This window comes from Salvelinus namaycush, chromosome 7, assembly GCF_016432855.1.
Source record: "Salvelinus namaycush isolate Seneca chromosome 7, SaNama_1.0, whole genome shotgun sequence".
Taxonomy (NCBI): Eukaryota; Metazoa; Chordata; class Actinopteri; order Salmoniformes; family Salmonidae; genus Salvelinus; species Salvelinus namaycush.
The window spans coordinates 3,992,565-4,011,136 of NC_052313.1; the positions used below are offsets into that span (position 1 = coordinate 3,992,565).

General features: G+C 46.8%; 1 protein-coding gene across 1 annotated transcript in view; it reads left to right on the forward strand.

Annotated features, from left to right (window-relative positions):
- Positions 1-3,858: 3,858 nt before the first annotated feature.
- LOC120050912 (translocating chain-associated membrane protein 1-like 1) overlaps positions 3,859-18,572 on the forward strand; it is a 34,837-nt gene continuing 20,123 nt past the window's right edge. The window contains exons 1-2 of the mRNA XM_038997438.1: positions 3,859-4,548; positions 14,136-14,260. Of these exons, the coding sequence (XP_038853366.1) occupies positions 4,479-4,548; positions 14,136-14,260 (195 nt within the window). The 5' untranslated portion in view covers positions 3,859-4,478. The remainder of the gene's footprint in view (positions 4,549-14,135; positions 14,261-18,572) is intronic.

The following is an 18,572-nucleotide window of genomic DNA, read 5'->3' on the forward strand; positions in this document are numbered from 1 at the left end:
ATATTGCCTCTGCGTATTGAAACAGGTCAGATCGGGGATATTGCCTCTGCGTATTGAAACAGGTCAGATCGGGGATATTGTCTCTACGTATTGAAACAGGTCAGATCGGGGATATTGTCTCTACGTATTGAAACAGGTCAGATCGGGGATATTGCCTCTGCGTATTGAAACAGGTCAGATCGGGGGATATTGTCTCTACGTATTGAAACAGGTCAGATCGGGGATATTGCCTCTGCGTATTGAAACAGGTCAGATCGGGGATATTGCCTCTGCGTATTGAAACAGGTCAGATCGGGGATATTGCCTCTGCGTATTGAAACAGGTCAGATCGGGGATATTGCCTCTGCGTATTGAAACAGGTCAGATCGGGGATATTGTCTCTGCGTATTGAAACAGGTCAGATCGGGGATATTGCCTCTGCGTATTGAAACAGGTCAGATCGGGGATATTGCCTCTGCGTATTGAAACAGGTCAGATCGGGGATATTGCCTCTGCGTATTGAAAAGGTATTGTGGTGAAATGGAAGAGCCTATGTAACTATTATGACCTCGAAGAAATAGAGAATGAAACTCATGTTATCCTCTATTGCCCTTTCTACCACGATATATGCTTGCTCTTATTCCAGAAAGCACACCACATATACCCTGGCATTATGTGGCTGAGTGATGAGGAGACAGACCACCAGATATACCCTGGCATTATGTGGCTGAGTGATGAGGAGACAGACCACCAGATATACCCTGGCATTATGTGGCTGAGTGATGAGGAGACAGACCACCACATATACCCTGGCATTATGTGGCTGAGTGATGAGGAGACAGACCACCAGATATACCCTGGCATTATGTGGCTGAGTGATGAGGAGACAGACCACCAGATATACCCTGGCATTATGTGGCTGAGTGATGAGGAGACAGACCACCAGATATACCCTGGCATTATGTGGCTGAGTGATGAGGAGACCACCAGATATACCCTGGCATTATGTGGCTGAGTGATGAGGAGACCACCAGATATACCCTGGCATTATGTGGCTGAGTGATGAGGAGACAGACCACCAGATATACCCTGGCATTATGTGGCTGAGTGATGAGGAGACAGACCACCAGATATACCCTGGCATTATGTGGCTGAGTGATGAGGAGACCACCAGATATACCCTGGCATTATGTGATGAGTGATGAGGAGAAATACCTATAATTAAATGATAAAGATATTTAGCTTCTATGTGGTAAATGGTATTGTGTGTAGGCTTGTCTACCACATGAATTAGTGTTTCATTTTTCTGGATTTATATGTATATTATTTTACTGCTCTAGGGATATAATTATTGTTTGGATAACCTTATTTACTTTTATGTATGGATTTTTTTCCTGACATTTTTTCACTCTTTATGTGATGCAGAAAACACCGGATGAAGAACTGTCACTGAATTCCCACAGTGAATTATTGTCATGATTGTTTATGTGTCAATTAGTCCCATAAGGGATGTGGTGCCAATTGGTGATTTGACACTAAAATAAAATGTAATTCATTCATAAAATGTAATTGTCAGGGTAAAAGACTAATAGTTGACCCAAGTCATATTTCAGGTTTAAAAAAAAGTTCTCTACAAACAAATCTGTATCCCATGTACGGTCTATTAGCATATTGCTATGGAGGGGTTGGAGAACAAAATGCTGCTGGACGGGAACAATGCAGTCCCCTTCCAAAACGACACATATTTGCTTAGTAGAGACCCTACTGTGTTCTTCTCCGCCTCACTTTAGCTGAGACGGGTACAAAAGCTCTCTCTCCACAAGTCAATATACAGTCTATTACATTGCAGTGGGTGGAGTCACCTACACGCTGTGTTAAACCTGTGTTAAACCTGTGTTAAACCTGTGTTAAACCTAGCACAAGAGACACATTTAAGTTTAGCAGACTATTGAGTAATTCATATAACATATTTGTATTTTTTTTTAAGTATATTTATTTAAATATAGCCTAGACAATAGCTTTCAACATAACAATATTTGTGTAAACTTTCAAAAATGTTGGTATGAAAACTGAAATTATCCATTTATTTTTTTCAAAGCTGTGAAACAGTTGTACTGAACTAGTCTGCAAAAAAAATTAATGTTTTCCCGATATTCCCAAAGTTTAGCATGTCTTTGCAAAGGGACTCTTGTTTTGAAGGGAGAAAAATCCTAGCTCGTCCTGCCAGCATAACATCCTGCTGCTAGGAGAACGGGGATGATTCTTCCTATGCGCGGAGCAAGTGTTACGTGGCAGTCACTGGGCGACTGTGAGCGCTGTCATCGTTTGTGGGTAACCCCCCCCCCCCCCCCCCAAAAAAAAACTAAAGTTATATTCTGTAAAAGTCCCAAGAATCGCAAGTCATTTTACAAAGTCAACAGCTTACGTTTTAAAACAATTAGTGTTTTTAAAAATGTTTTGTTGGTTTACACAGAATTATATATTTTTTGCTTCATGTTTACTAGGGTGAATTCAGAAAGAGTGGAACTGGGACAGCTTAATATTTTATGCCGTTTTTATTTCTTGGTCTAACAAGAGAGAACCAAACCTATTGTTACTAAGCCCATGCAGAGAAACCTCATGATGGAAAAACACATCGATGTATTGATGTGACATGGAGGAGGGCAGAGCACGCTTCTAACGGGGAGCTCAGATCAGTGACGTAGCTTTATTTTCTGTTTTGATGTTAAGGTTATAAAACTGTCATAAATAACGCACTGGGTAGAATTGTGACGTAAATGTACATACTAAGTATTAGTGCATCGAAATATATATTTTTTTAAAGTTGCCAAAATTATTTTTACGTTTTATAATTCGTTTCTGTTGTCCTGCTTATCCAACCATAGCTAGGAGAGTCTTATAGGTTTGTCCCATAGAGGAACGAGATCCAGTTTACATGAGGGATCTGCTGTACTGGGGGTTAGGCAGGGCTGTACTGGGGGTTAGGCAGGGCTGTACTGGGGGTTAGGCAGGGCTGTACTGGGGGTTAGGCCGGGCTGTACTGGGGGTTAGGCCGGGCTGTACTGGGGGTTAGGCCGGGCTGTACTGGGGGTTAGGCCGGGCTGTACTGGGGGTTAGGCCGGGCTGTACTGGGGGTTAGGCTGGGCTGTACTGGGGGTTAGGCTGGGCTGTACTGGGGGTTAGGCTGGGCTCTACTGGGGGTTAGGCAGGGCTCTACTGGGGGTTAGGCAGGGCTCTACTGGGGGTTAGGCCGGGCTGTACTGGGGGTTAGGCAGGGCTGTACTGGGGGTTAGGCAGGGCTGTACTGGGGGTTAGGCTGGGCTGTACTGGGGGTTAGGCTGGGCTGTACTGGGGGTTAGGCTGGGCTGTACTGGGGGTTAGGCTGGGCTGTACTGGGGGTTAGGCTGGGCTGTACTGGGGGTTAGGCTGGGCTGTACTGGGGGTTAGGCTGGGCTGTACTGGGGGTTAGGCTGGGCTGTACTGGGGGTTAGGCTGGGCTGTACTGGGGGTTAGGCTGGGCTCTGGTTCTTGTAGAACTGTTACCCTGCACCAAGCAGAACTATAGTAAGGTGAATTTAGAAAAATATTATTTCAGTCTTCTTTAAACTCTTCAGTCATCTTTCCAACATATCAGACCAACACATGATACATTTCTGAAGTCCTCAAGATGTTTCCTGAATCACACAACATTGACTTGGCATTGGGGTGGAATTATGACGATCCCAGTTGACCAAATACAAACTGAAAATAGGCTTGTAGCTCAGTCTACAAAAAATTGGGGGTGTCATGCTTTCTGTGAATATGATATCAACATTTTGTGTGATTTAAGAAACATCTTTAGGATTTTTAAAAATGTGTCATGTGTTGGGCTAATATGTTGGCTAAATGTCTGAGGCGAAAGAAGATTTGAAATGCAGAACGTGTCCCACTTCATCCAAATTAACTTTACATGATGCATCCCTTTTTTTACAAAAATGTTGTTGACTAGACGCATCATGGGAGTTTGAGTTCTTGTGCCTTGATGTGATGTCGTCACATTGACGATGTGACGATACTTTATTACAGAACTGAGTTCTGCAGTGAAAATGTGTAGTTATGAATCAATCTTGCCATATTGGTAACATTTTCTGTCCTCAAGAAGAGTTCGTATGACGACACACACATGTTTCGAAGTCCAAATCCCCAATCGTCCATTCAGTCTCACCTGTTGGATTGGATTGAATGATTCCAACAACATGTCAGATAGAAACACGAGTGTGCAAACCAATCTACAATGCCCCCTGGTTTATTTAAGCAGGCTACACCACGGTAGGTGACCCACAGAAAGGGACAGCTAATGAGAATCATCTTGTGGTTTGCTTTTAGGTATCGACTCCGTTAGAAGCCCCTGGAAGCCGGGCTCTGGCCAGAAGTAGTGTACTATGTAGGGAATAGGGTGCCCTTTGGGACCTAATCCTGTGTTTCATGTCTAACCAATCCCCTCCCTTGGCCCCTCTGTGATGCAGGTCACCTCGAAGGTTGCAGTGCTGTTCATCACTGTCCAATACAACGTTACCATCTCTGCAAATGGTGAGTTTAACTTTTATATTGTTCCCCATATTAATCTTTTCTTCTTTTTTTTTATATATATTTTTTAATTGATCAAATGTATGCTCCGGTATGGAGGTTATATCGACTTCCTCTTTTGCTTTCATAACTTTTTTTTTCGTGACATTTTATTTTGAATGAATGACAAAGCAAAAAATTTCTCGTGACATCCTCATTTCTTACCCACCTTCAGTGTGTCTGGAACTAATTTGCCTGTTATCCTGTCAGTGTAGAAACTTTAACCAGGCAGCCTAAAACTAGAATCGACTTGTAGTTCTAGAATCAGAAGGATTCTCCTGTGGAGTTACAGAATAGAACTCTACTCAAATGGCCTTCCACTTCTAGAACACTATTTCTACTTCTAGAACACCTTTTTCTACTTCTAGAACACTTTTCCACTTCTAGAACACCTTTTTCTACTTCTAGAACACTATTTCTACTTCTAGAACACTTTTTATTTTATTTCCAGAGCTCTTTTCCCCCCCATTTATTCTTCTTGATTTATAATGTTCTCCTGTTAGGTTGTCCTGGAAGAATTGGGGCTAGGGTTTAATACAGGCTATGGCATCACAGTCTCGTCTGTGTCCCAAATGGCACACTATTCCATATGTGGTGCTCTGCTTTTGACCAGGGCCTATAGGGTAGTGTGCTATATAGGGAATAAGTTGAATGTTTTTCTACAAACTCCTCCTGTAACACTCATCCTTTAACAGTGGAGCACCTAACTCATTTATTCTAGCCATTCTACTTCCTGCTCTACTTAAACCTAGCAGTTCTACTTCCTGCTCTACTTAAACCTAGCAGTTTTACTTCCTGTCCTACTTAAACCTAGCAGTTCTACTTCCTGTCCTACTTAAACCTAGCAGTTCTACTTCCTGTACTACTTAAACCTAGCAGTTCTACTTCCTGTACTACTTTGCCTTATTTAAAGTTGTGTACGAGGCGCTGATCGAATGTGTTTCGTGATGTCGGATTTTATTTGAAGAGCAGATATTCTTGGCAGGCTGCTTCCCAAATGGCACCCTATTTCTGGCACGGTGCACTACTTTTGATCAGAGCTCTATGGACCCTGGTCTAAAGTAGTGCACTACATAGGGAATAGGGTGCCATAGGGCTATGACCTAAAGTAGTGCACTACATAGGGAATAGGGTGCCATTTGGGACATATATATTGAGTTTACGGTGCTCATAAGCCCTCTGTCATTCATTAACAGTCTGGTGTTGTTTTCAGCTAAATTACTTGAGTAGCAGGTCAGGCAGGTATTTCCTAGTCAAGTTGACTTTTCTGCTTGAGTAAACCTTTTTCCCCACTTTTCATATACAGCATGCTATGTGGTTGTAAACCATTCTTAAAGCATCCATGAAGGCCTTTTGTAAAGGCTTTGTGAAACCTTAATAAATGCTACATGTATGTTTGTCTGAAGGGAGACCTTGGTGTGGTCTGGGGGTTATAGTGCCGGCTCCTACAGTGGGACCTTGGTGTGGTCTGGGGGTTATAGTGCCGGCTCCTACAGTGGGACCTTGGTGTGGTTATAGGGCCGGCTCCTACAGTGGGACCTTGGTGTGGTCTGGTGGTTATAGTCCCGCTCCTACAGTGGGACCTTGGTGTGGTCTGGTGGTTATAGTGCCGGCTCCTACAGTGGGACCTTGGTGTGGTCTGGGGGTTATAGTGCCGGCTCCTACAGTGGGACCTTGGTCTGGTCTGGGGGTTATAGTGCCGGCTCCTACAGTGGGACCTTGGTGTGGTCTGGGGGTTATAGTGCCGGCTCCTACAGTGGGACCTTGGTGTGGTCTGGGGGTTATAGGGCCAGCTCCTACAGTGGGACCTTGGTCTGGTCTGGTGGTTATAGGGCCAGCTCCTACAGTGGGACCTTGGTGTGGTCTGGTGGTTATAGGGCCAGCTCCTACAGTGGGACCTTGGTGTGGTCTGGGGGTTATAGTGCCGGCTCCTACAGTGGGACCTTGGTGTGGTCTGGGGGTTATAGTGCCGGCTCCTACAGTGGGACCTTGGTGTGGTTATAGGGCCGGCTCCTACAGTGGGACCTTGGTGTGGTCTGGTGGTTATAGTCCCGCTCCTACAGTGGGACCTTGGTGTGGTCTGGTGGTTATAGTGCCGGCTCCTACAGTGGGACCTTGGTGTGGTCTGGGGGTTATAGTGCCGGCTCCTACAGTGGGACCTTGGTCTGGTCTGGGGGTTATAGTGCCGGCTCCTACAGTGGGACCTTGGTGTGGTCTGGGGGTTATAGTGCCGGCTCCTACAGTGGGACCTTGGTGTGGTCTGGTGGTTATAGGGCCAGCTCCTACAGTGGGACCTTGGTGTGGTTATAGGGCCGGCTCCTACAGTGGGACCTTGGTGTGGTCTGGGGGTTATAGTGCCGGCTCCTACAGTGGGACCTTGGTGTGGTTATAGGGCTGGCTCCTACAGTGGGACCTTGGTGTGGTCTGGGGGTTATAGTGCCGGCTCCTACAGTGGGACCTTGGTGTGGTTATAGTGCCGGCTCCTACAGTGGGACCTTGGTGTGGTCTGGGGGTTATAGTGCCGGCTCCTACAGTGGGACCTTGGTGTGGTCTGGTGGTTATAGGGCTGGCTCCTACAGTGGGACCTTGGTGTGGTCTGGGGGTTATAGGGCCAGCTCCTACAGTGGGACCTTGGTGTGGTCTGGGGGTTATAGTGCCAGCTCCTACAGTGGGACCTTGGTGTGGTCTGGTGGTTATAGTGCCGGCTCCTACAGTGGGACCTTGGTGTGGTCTGGGGGTTATAGTGCCGGCTCCTACAGTGGGACCTTGGTCTGGTCTGGGGGTTATAGTGCCGGCTCCTACAGTGGGACCTTGGTGTGGTCTGGGGGTTATAGGGCCAGCTCCTACAGTGGGACCTTGGTCTGGTCTGGGGGTTATAGGGCTAGCTCCTACAGTGGGACCTTGGTGTGGTCTGGGGATTATAGTGCCGGCTCCTACAGTGGGACCTTGGTGTGGTCTGGGGTTATAGTGCCGGCTCCTACAGTGGGACCTTGGTGTGGTCTGGTGGTTATAGTGCTGGCTCCTACAGTGGGACCTTGGTGTGGTCTGGGGGTTATAGGGCTGCCTCCTACAGTGGGACCTTGGTGTGGTCTGGTGGTTATAGGGCTCCCTCCTACAGTGGGACCTTGGTGTGGTCTGGTGGTTATAGTGCCAGCTCCTACAGTGGGACCTTGGTGTGGTCTGGTGGTTATAGTGCCGGTTCCTACAGTGGGACCTTGGTGTGGTCTGGTGGTTATAGGGCCGGCTCCTACAGTGGGACCTTGGTGTGGTCTGGTGGTTATAGGGACGGCTCCTACAGTGGGACCTTGGTGTGGTCTGGGGGTTATAGTGCCGGCTCCTACAGTGGGACCTTGGTGTGGTTATAGTGCCGGCTCCTACAGGGAGACCTTGGTGTGGTCTGGGGGTTATAGTGCCGGCTCCTACAGTGGGACCTTGGTGTGGTCTGGGGGTTATAGTGCCGGCTCCTACAGTGGGACCTTGGTGTGGTCTGGGGGTTATAGTGCCGGCTCCTACAGTGGGACCTTGGTGTGGTCTGGTGGTTATAGTGCCGGCTCCTACAGGCGGGACCTTGGTGTGGTCTGGGGGTTATAGGGCCAGCTCCTACAGTGGGACCTTGGTGTGTTCTGGTGGTTATAGGGCCAGCTCCTACAGTGGGACCTTGGTGTGTTCTGGTGGTTATAGGGCTGGCTCCTACAGTGGGACCTTGGTGTGGTCTGGTGGTTATAGTGCCGGCTCCTACAGTGGGACGTTGGTGTGGTCTGGGGGTTATAGGGCCAGCTCCTACAGTGGGACCTTGGTGTGATCTGGGGGTTATAGGGCCAGCTCCTACAGTGGGACCTTGGTGTGGTCTGGGGGTTATAGGGCCGGCTCCTACAGTGGGACCTTGGTGTGGTTATAGTGCCGGCTCTTACAGTGGGACCTTGGTGTGGTCTGGTGGTTATAGGGCCGGCTCCTACAGTGGGACCTTGGTGTGGTCTGGGGGTTATAGGGCCAGCTCCTACAGTGGGACCTTGGTGTGGTTATAGGGCCGGCTCCTACAGTGGGACCTTGGTGTGGTTATAGGGCCGGCTCCTACAGTGAGACCTTGGTGTGGTCTGGTGGTTATAGTGCCGGCTCCTACAGTGGGACCTTGGTGTGGTCTGGTGGTTATAGTGCCGGCTCCTACAGTGGGACCTTGGTGTGGTCTGGTGGTTATAGTGCCGGCTCCTACAGTGGGACCTTGGTGTGGTCTGGTGGTTATAGTGCCGGCTCCTACAGTGAGACCTTGGTGTGGTCTGGTGGTTATAGTGCCGGCTCCTACAGTGAGACCTTGGTGTGGTCTGGTGGTTATAGTGCCGGCTCTTACAGTGGGACCTTGGTGTGGTCTGGTGGTTATAGTGCCGGCTCCTACAGTGGGACCTTGGTGTGGTCTGGTGGTTATAGTGCCGGCTCCTACAGTGGGACCTTGGTGTGGTCTGGTGGTTATAGTGCCGGCTCCTACAGTGGGACCTTGGTGTGGTCTGGTGGTTATAGTACCGGCTCCTACAGTGGGACCTTGGTGTGGTCTGGTGGTTATAGGGCCGGCTCCTACAGTGGGACCTTGGTCTGTAGGAGCCGGCACTATAACCACCAGTGTCGGTTCAATCTGGTCCAATACCGTTTGACATGTACTCTCTATCTATTTATCTTTCCCCCTGTCTCCCATCTGTCCAATTCACATACAAAATACTTACAAAATATATTTAAAAAATATATAATTGTAATGTATAATTGTAATCTCTCTTATACTTGTCCCAAGATGGCATAGCAGTCAGACGTCCTTTATCCTCGTCTTGTCGTGTCCCGTGTGTATATATATATATATATATATTTACATCTTTCTTCGCATATCTTTTATATATTTTATTTTCCAAAAACTCAACTTCAAAACACTCTCCTGCAACATGCCTTACCAATTATAAAAAAAAGTATTATTTACCTCAAATCTGAAATCCACAATAGAAGCTAACCAGAAGCTAACCAGAAGCTAGCCAGTTTACTGGCTAACATTAGTATTCAGCTAACCACGGTTTGTGGTCATCAGCTATTCCTTTAGCCTGAAAATCTATCGCCAGTTTTGTACAACGCGACTCAGACCAGAACATACCGGACCTATTTTTCTCTCCATATCCCCGGATTTCAACCGCAAGCTCTGGACATTTACACCTGGATCTCGCAGCTAGCTAGCTGCTATCCATGTGACTATTGGCCTACGTCGATCCTGGAGCAAACATCAATTATTCCAGAGCTAGCCAGCTGAAGAGTTCCATCAGCCACTCCTGGGCTACAATCACCTATCCGGACCCGCTTTACTGCCGATGCGGAGCCCCACCGGACCTTCATGACTGGACTACCGACGTTATCTGCCCGAGGGAGTTATCCAACTGGCCCCTCCGTTGCGACGTTACCCGAACGCCCATCTGCGGCCCGCTAATCGTTAGCTGTCTTATCGGCTGCTATCTGAATAGGTCTATCGGACTATTTTTCTTGGGTCACTATAACTATATCTATTTTGTCAATTGGATTGATCCCCTCTACCACACGGAACTCCACTAATCTACCGTCGGCAACGCACGAGGTGACTAAAATCAGACTTCCATCCTATGCTAGCTTGCTACCGATGGCTCAGCTAGCTGTCTGAATCGCCGTTACCCCAACCAACCTCACTACTCACTGGACCCTTATGATCACTCGACTAAGCATGCCTCTCCTTAATGTAAATATGCCTTGTCCATTGCTGTTCTGGTTAGTGTTTATTGGCTTATTTCACTGTAGAGCCTCTAGCCCTGCTCATTATACCTTATCCCAACCTTTCAGTTCCACCACCCACACATGCGATGACATCACCTGGTTTCAGTGATGTTTCTAGAGGCAATATCTCTCTCATCATCACTCAATACCTAGGTTTACCTCCACTGTATTCACATCCTACCATACCTTTGTCTGTACATTATACCTTGAAGCTATTTTATTGCCCCCAGAAACCTCTTTTTACTCTCTGTTCCGGACGTTCTAGACGACTAATTCTCATAGCTTTTATCCGTAACCTTATCCTACTCCTCCTCTGTTCCTCTGGTGATGTAGAGGTGAATCCAGGCCCTGCAGTGCCTAGCTCCACTCCTATTGCCCAGGCAGAAGTCATCTTTTGATGACTTCTGTAACCGTAATAGCCTTGGTTTCATGCATGTTAACATTAGAAGCCTCCTCCCTAAGTTTGTTTTATTCACTGCTTTAGCACACTCTGCCAACCCGGATGTTCTAGCCGTGTCTTAATCCTGGTTTAGGAAGACCACCAAAAATTCTGAAATCTCCATTCCTAACTACAACATTTTTAGACAAGTTAGAACGGCCAAAGGGGGCGGTGTTGCAATCTACTGCAGAGATAGCCTGCAGAGTTCTGTCCTACTATCCAGGTCTGTACCCAAGCAATTTTAATTTCTACTTTTAAAAATCTACCTCTCTAAAAACAAGCCTCTCACCGTTGCTGCCTGCTATAGACCACCCTCTGCCCCCAGCTGTGCTCTGGACACCATATGTGAACTGATTTCCCCCCATCTATCTTCAGAGCTCGTTCTGCTAGGCGACCTAAACTGGAACATGCTTAACACCCCGGCCATCCTACAATCTAAGCTTGATGCCCTCAATCTCAGACAAATTATCAATGAACCTACCAGGTACCACCCCAAAGCCGTAAACACGGGCACCCTCATAGATATCATCCTAACCAACTTGCCCTCTAAATACACCTCTGCTGTTTTCAATCAAGATCTCAGCGATCACTGCCTCATTGCCTGCATCCGTAATGGGTCTGCGGTCAAACGACCTCCACTCATCACTGTCAAACGCTCCCTGAAACACTTCAGCGAGCAGGCCTTTCTAATCGACCTGGCCGGGGTATCCTGGAAGGATATTGATCTCATCCCGTCAGTAGAGGATGCCTGGTTATTTTTTTTTAAATGCCTTCCTCACCATCTTAAATAAGCATGCCCCATTCAAGAAATTTAGAACCAGGAACAGATATAGCCTTTGGTTTTCTCCAGACCCGACTGCCCTTAACCAACACAAAAACATCCTATGGCGTTCTGCATTAGCATCGAACAGCCCCCGTGATATGCAACTTTTCAGGGAAGCTAGAAACCAATATACACAGGCAGTTAGAAAAGCCAAGGCTAGATTTTTCAAGCAGAAATTTGCTTCCTGCAACACAAACTCAAAGTTCTGGGACACTGTAAAGTCCATGCAGAATAAGAGCAGCTGCCCACTGCGCTGAGGACAGGAAACACTGTCACCACCGATAAATCCACTATAATTGAGAATTTCAACAAGCATTTTTCTACGGCTGGCCATGCTTTCCACCTGGCTACCGCTACCCAGGTCAACAGCACTGCACCCCCCACAGCAACTCGCCCAAGCCTTCCCCATTTCTCCTTCTCCCAAATCCAGTCAGCTGATGTTCTGAAAGAGCTGCAAAAGCTGGACCCCTACAAATCAGCCAGGCTAGACAATCTGGACCCTTTCTTTCTAAAATTATCTGCCGAAATTGTTGCAACCCCTATTACTAGCCTGTTCAACCTCTCTTTCGTGTCATCTGAGATTCCCAAAGATTGGAAAGCAGCTGCAGTCATCCCCCTCTTCAAAGGGGGGGACACTCTTGACCCAAACTGCTACAGACCTATATCTATCCTACCCTGCCTTTCTAAGGTCTTCGAAAGCCAAGTCAACAAACAGATTACCGACCATTTCGAATCCCACCATACCTTCTCTGCTATGCAATCTGGTTTCAGAGCTGGTCATGGGTGCACCTCAACCATGCTCAAGGTCCTAAACGATATCCTAACCGCCATCGATAAGAAACAATACTGTGCAGCCGTATTCATTGACCTGGCCAAGGCTTTCGACTGTCAATCACCACATCCTCATCGGCAGACTCGATAGCCTTGGTTTCTCAAATGATTGCCTCGCCTGGTTCACCAACTACTTCTCTGATAGAGTTCAGTGTGTCAAATCGGAGGGCCTGTTGTCCGGGCCTCTGGCAGTCTCTATGGGGGTGCCACAGGGTTCAATTCTTGGACCGACTCTCTTCTCTGTATACATCAATGATGTCGCTCTTGCTGCTGGTGAGTCTCTGATCCACCTCTACGCAGACGACACCATTCTGTATACTTCTGGCCCGTCTTTGGACACTGTGTTAACAACCCTCCGGACGAGCTTCAATGCCATACAACACTCCTTCCGTGGCCTCCAACTGCTCTTAAATACAAGTAAAACTAAATGCATGCTCTTCAACCGATCGCTGCCTGCACCTGCCCGCCCGTCCAGCATCACTACTCTGGACGGTTCTGACTTAGAATATGTGGACAACTACAAATACCTAGGTGTCTGGTTAGACTGTAAACTCTCCTTCCAGACTCACATCAAACATCTCCAATCCAAAGTTAAATCTAGAATCAGCTTCCTATTTCGCAACAAAGCATCCTTCACTCATGCTGCCAAACATACCCTTGTAAAACTGACCATCCTACCAATCCTCGACTTCGGTGATGTCATTTACAAAATAGCCTCCAATACCCTACTCAATAAATTGGATGCAGTCTATCACAGTGCCATCCGTTTTGTCACCAAAGCCCCATATACTACCCACCACTGCGACCTGTACGCTCTCGTTGGCTGGCCCTCGCTTCATACTCGTCGCCAAACCCACTGGCTCCAGGTCATCTACAAGACCCTGCTAGGTAAAGTCCCCCCTTATCTCAGCTCGCTGGTCACCATAGCAGCACCCACCTGTAGCCCGCGCTCCAGCAGGTATGTCTCTCTGGTCACCCCCAAAACCAATTCTTCCTTTGGCCGCCTCTCCTTACAGTTCTCTGCTGCCAATGACTGGAACGAACTACAAAAATCTCGGAAACTGGAAACACTTATCTCCCTCACTAGTTTTAAACACCAGCTGTCAGAGCAGCTCACATATTACTGCACCTGTACATAGCCCATCAATAATTTAGCCCAAACAACTACCTCTCCCCCTACTGTATTTATTTATTTATTTTGCTCCTTTGCACCCCATTATTTCTATCTTTACTTTGCACATTCTTCCACTGCAAATCTACCATTCCAATGTTTTACTTGCTATATTGTATGTACTTCGCCACCATGGCCTTTTTTTGCCTTTACCTCCCTTATCTCACCTCATTTGCTCACATTGTATATAGACTTATTTTTCTACTGTATTATTGACTGTATGTTTGTTTTACTCCATGTGTATCTCTGTGTTGTTGTATGTGTCGTACTGCTTTGCTTTATCTTGGCCAGGTCACAATTGTAAATGAGAACTTGTTCTCAACTGGCCTACCTGGTTAAATAAAGGTTAAAGGTTAAAAAAATCAAATTGTTGAATGCATCTCCCATCAGATGGTCCAGCAGAGACAGTAGGGAACAACTTAATAAATCAATTCTATAACGCATCTATAAAGGCCTTTATGAAGGGTTATAAAGGGTTTATTAAGGCTTGTGAAATGCTTTGTGTGTCTCCCTATCAGAAGGCCTATCAGAGGAGAGCGTGGTGAACCACTTCCACCACGGGCTGAAGGATCTGGCTACGATCTTCTTCTACATGCTGGTGGCCATCATCATCCACGCTATCATCCAGGAGTATGTACTGGACGTAAGGATACACACACACACACACACACACACACACACAGTGAAGAGGGGACTCCGGGATGCTGGCCTTCTAGGCAGAGTTCCTCTGTCCAGTGTCTGTGTTCTTTTGCCCATCTTAATCTTTTATTTTTATTGGCCAGTCTGAGATATGGCTTTTTCTTTGCAACTCTGTCTAGAAGGCCAGCATCCCGGAGTCGCCTCTTCACTGTTGATGTTGAGACTGGTGTTTTGCTGGTACTATTTAATGTTTAGGACTTGTGAGGTGTCTGTTTCTCAAACTAGAAACTCTAATGTACTTGTCCTCTTGCTCCGTTGTGCACCGGGGCCTCTCACTCCTCTTTCTGTTCTGGTTAGAGCCAGTTTGCGCTGTTCTGTGAAGGGAGTAGTACACAGCGTTGTACGAGATCTTCAGTTTCTTGGCAGTTTCTTGCTTGGAATAGCCTTCATTTCTCAGAACAAGAATAGACTGACGAGTTTCAGAAGAAAGTTATTTGTTTTTGGACATTTTTAGCCTGTAATCGAACCCACAAATGCTGATGCTCCAGATACTCAACTAGTCTAAAGAAGGCAAGTTTTATTGCTTCTTTTAATCAGAACAACAGTTTTCAGTTGCACTAACATAATTGCAAAAGGGTTTTCTAATGATCAATTAGCCTTTTAAAATTATAAACTTGGATTAGCTAACACAACGTGCTGTTGGAACACAGGAGTGATGGTTGCTGATAATGGGCCTCTGTACGCCTATGTAGATATTCCATAAAAATCAGCTGTTTCCAGCTACAATAGTAATTTACAACATTAACAATGTCTACACTGCATTTCTGATCAATTTGATGCTATTTTAATGGACAAAAATGTGCTTTTCTTTTAAAAACGAGGACATTTCTAAGTGACCCCAAACTTTTGAATGGTAGCGTAGGTATAATTAGTAATTTCAGTAATCAGTTATTTTACAAACGTCAGCCCCTTGACAGTTTGATGTACTGGCAGTTTTATTTCTCTTCTGACAAAATTGGATAATAATTCATTACCTCTAACCTCTCTCTATCTATACACCACCACCTCTAACCACTACCTCTAACCTCTCTCTATCTATACGCCGCCACCTCTAACCTCTCTCTGTCTATACACCACCACCTCTAACCTCTCTCTATCTATACACCGCCACCTCTAACCTCTCTCTATCTATACACCGCCACCTCTAACCTCTCTCTATCTATACACCACCACCTCTAACCTCTCTCTATCTATACACCACCACCTCTAACCTCTCTCTATCTATACACCACCACCTCTAACCACTACCTCTAACCTCTCTCTATCTATACGCCGCCACCTCTAACCTCTCTCTATCTATACACCACCACCTCTAACCTCTCTCTATCTATACACCACCACCTCTAACCTCTCTCTATCTATACGCCGCCACCTCTAACCTCTCTCTGTCTATACGCCGCCACCTCTAACCTCTCTCTGTCTATACACCACCACCTCTAACCTCTCTCTGTCTATACACCACCACCTCTAACCTCTCTCTATCTATACACCACCACCTCTAACCTCTCTCTGTCTATACACCGCCACCTCTAACCTCTCTCTATCTATACACCACCACCTCTAACCTCTCTCTATCTATACACCACCACCTCTAACCACTACCTCTAACCTCTCTCTATCTATACGCCGTCACCTCTAACCACTACCTCTAACCTCTCTCTATCTATACGCCGCCACCTCTAACCACCACCTCTAACCTCTCTCTATCTATACGCCGCCACCTCTAACCTCTCTCTATCTATACACCACCACCTCTAACCACTACCTCTAACCTCTCTCTATCTATACGCCGCCACCTCTAACCACTACATCTAACCTCTCTCTATCTATACGCCGCCACCTCTAACCTCTCTCTATCTATACACCACCACCTCTAACCACCACCTCTAACCGCTCTCTATCTATACACCACCACCTCTAACCTCTCTCTATCTATACACCACCACCTCTAACCTCTCTCTATCTATACGCCGCCACCTCTAACCACTACCTCTAACCTCTCTCTATCTATACGCCGCCACCTCTAACCTCTCTCTATCTATACACCACCACCTCTAACCACTACCTCTAACCTCTCTCTATCTATACGCCGTCACCTCTAACCACTACCTCTAACCTCTCTCTATCTATACGCCGCCACCTCTAACCTCTCTCTATCTATACACCACCACCTCTAACCACCACCTCTAACCGCTCTCTATCTATACACCACCACCTCTAACCTCTCTCTATCTATACACCACCACCTCTAACCTCTCTCTATCTATACACCACCACCTCTAACCTCTCTCTATCTATACACCACCACCTCTAACCTCTCTCTATCTATACGCCACCACCTCTAACCTCTCTCTATCTATACACCACCACCTCTAACCTCTCTCTATCTATACGCCACCACCTCTAACCTCTCTATCTATACACCGCCGCCTCTAACCTCTCTATCTATACACCGCCGCCTCTAACCTCTCTCTATCTATACACCACCGCCTCTAACCTCTCTCTATCTATACACCACCACCTCTAACCTCTCTCTATCTATACACCACCACCTCTAACCTCTCTCTATCTATACACCACCACCTCTAACCTCTCTCTATCTATACACCACCACCTCTAACCTCTCTCTATCTATACACCACCACCTCTAACCTCTCTCTATCTATACACCACCACCTCTAACCTCTCTCTATCTATACACCACCACCTCTAACCTCTCTCTATCTATACACCACCACCTCTAACCTCTCTCTATCTATACACCACCACCTCTAACCTCTCTCTATCTATACACCACCACCTCTAACCTCTCTCTATCTATACACCACCACCTCTAACCTCTCTCTATCTATACACCACCACCTCTAACCTCTCTCTATCTATACACCACCACCTCTAACCTCTCTCTATCTATACACCACCACCTCTAACCTCTCTCTATCTATACACCACCACCTCTAACCTCTCTCTATCTATACACCACCACCTCTAACCTCTCTCTATCTATACACCACCACCTCTAACCTCTCTCTGTCTATACACCACCACCTCTAACCTCTCTCTGTCTATACACCACCACCTCTAACCTCTCTCTGTCTATACACCACCACCTCTAACCTCTCTCTGTCTATACACCACCACCTCTAACCTCTCTCTGTCTATACACCACCACCTCTAACCTCTCTCTGTCTATACACCGCCACCTCTAACCTCTCTCTATCTATACGCCACCACCTCTAACCCCTCTCTGTCTATACCTCTAACCACTACCTCTAACCTCTCTCTATCTATACGCCGCCACCTCTAACCTCTCTCTATCTATACACCACCACCTCTAACCACCACCTCTAACCGCTCTCTATCTATACACCACCACCTCTAACCTCTCTCTATCTATACACCACCACCTCTAACCTCTCTCTATCTATACACCACCACCTCTAACCTCTCTCTATCTATACACCACCACCTCTAACCTCTCTCTATCTATACGCCACCACCTCTAACCTCTCTCTATCTATACACCACCACCTCTAACCTCTCTCTATCTATACGCCACCACCTCTAACCTCTCTATCTATACGCCGCCGCCTCTAACCTCTCTATCTATACACCGCCGCCTCTAACCTCTCTCTATCTATACACCACCGCCTCTAACCTCTCTCTATCTATACACCACCGCCTCTAACCTCTCTCTATCTATACACCACCACCTCTAACCTCTCTCTATCTATACACCACCACCTCTAACCTCTCTCTATCTATACACCACCACCTCTAACCTCTCTCTATCTATACACCACCACCTCTAACCTCTCTCTATCTATACACCACCACCTCTAACCTCTCTCTATCTATACACCACCACCTCTAACCTCTCTCTATCTATACACCACCACCTCTAACCTCTCTCTGTCTATACACCACCACCTCTAACCTCTCTCTGTCTATACACCACCACCTCTAACCTCTCTCTGTCTATACACCACCACCTCTAACCTCTCTCTGTCTATACACCACCACCTCTAACCTCTCTCTGTCTATACACCACCACCTCTAACCTCTCTCTGTCTATACACCGCCACCTCTAACCTCTATCTATACGCCACCACCTCTAACCCCTCTCTGTCTATACACCGCCACCTCTAACCCCTCTCTGTCTATACGCCACCACCTCTAACCCCTCTCTGTCTATACACCACCACCTCTAACCTCTCTCTATCTATACACCGCCGCCTCTAACCTCTCTCTATCTA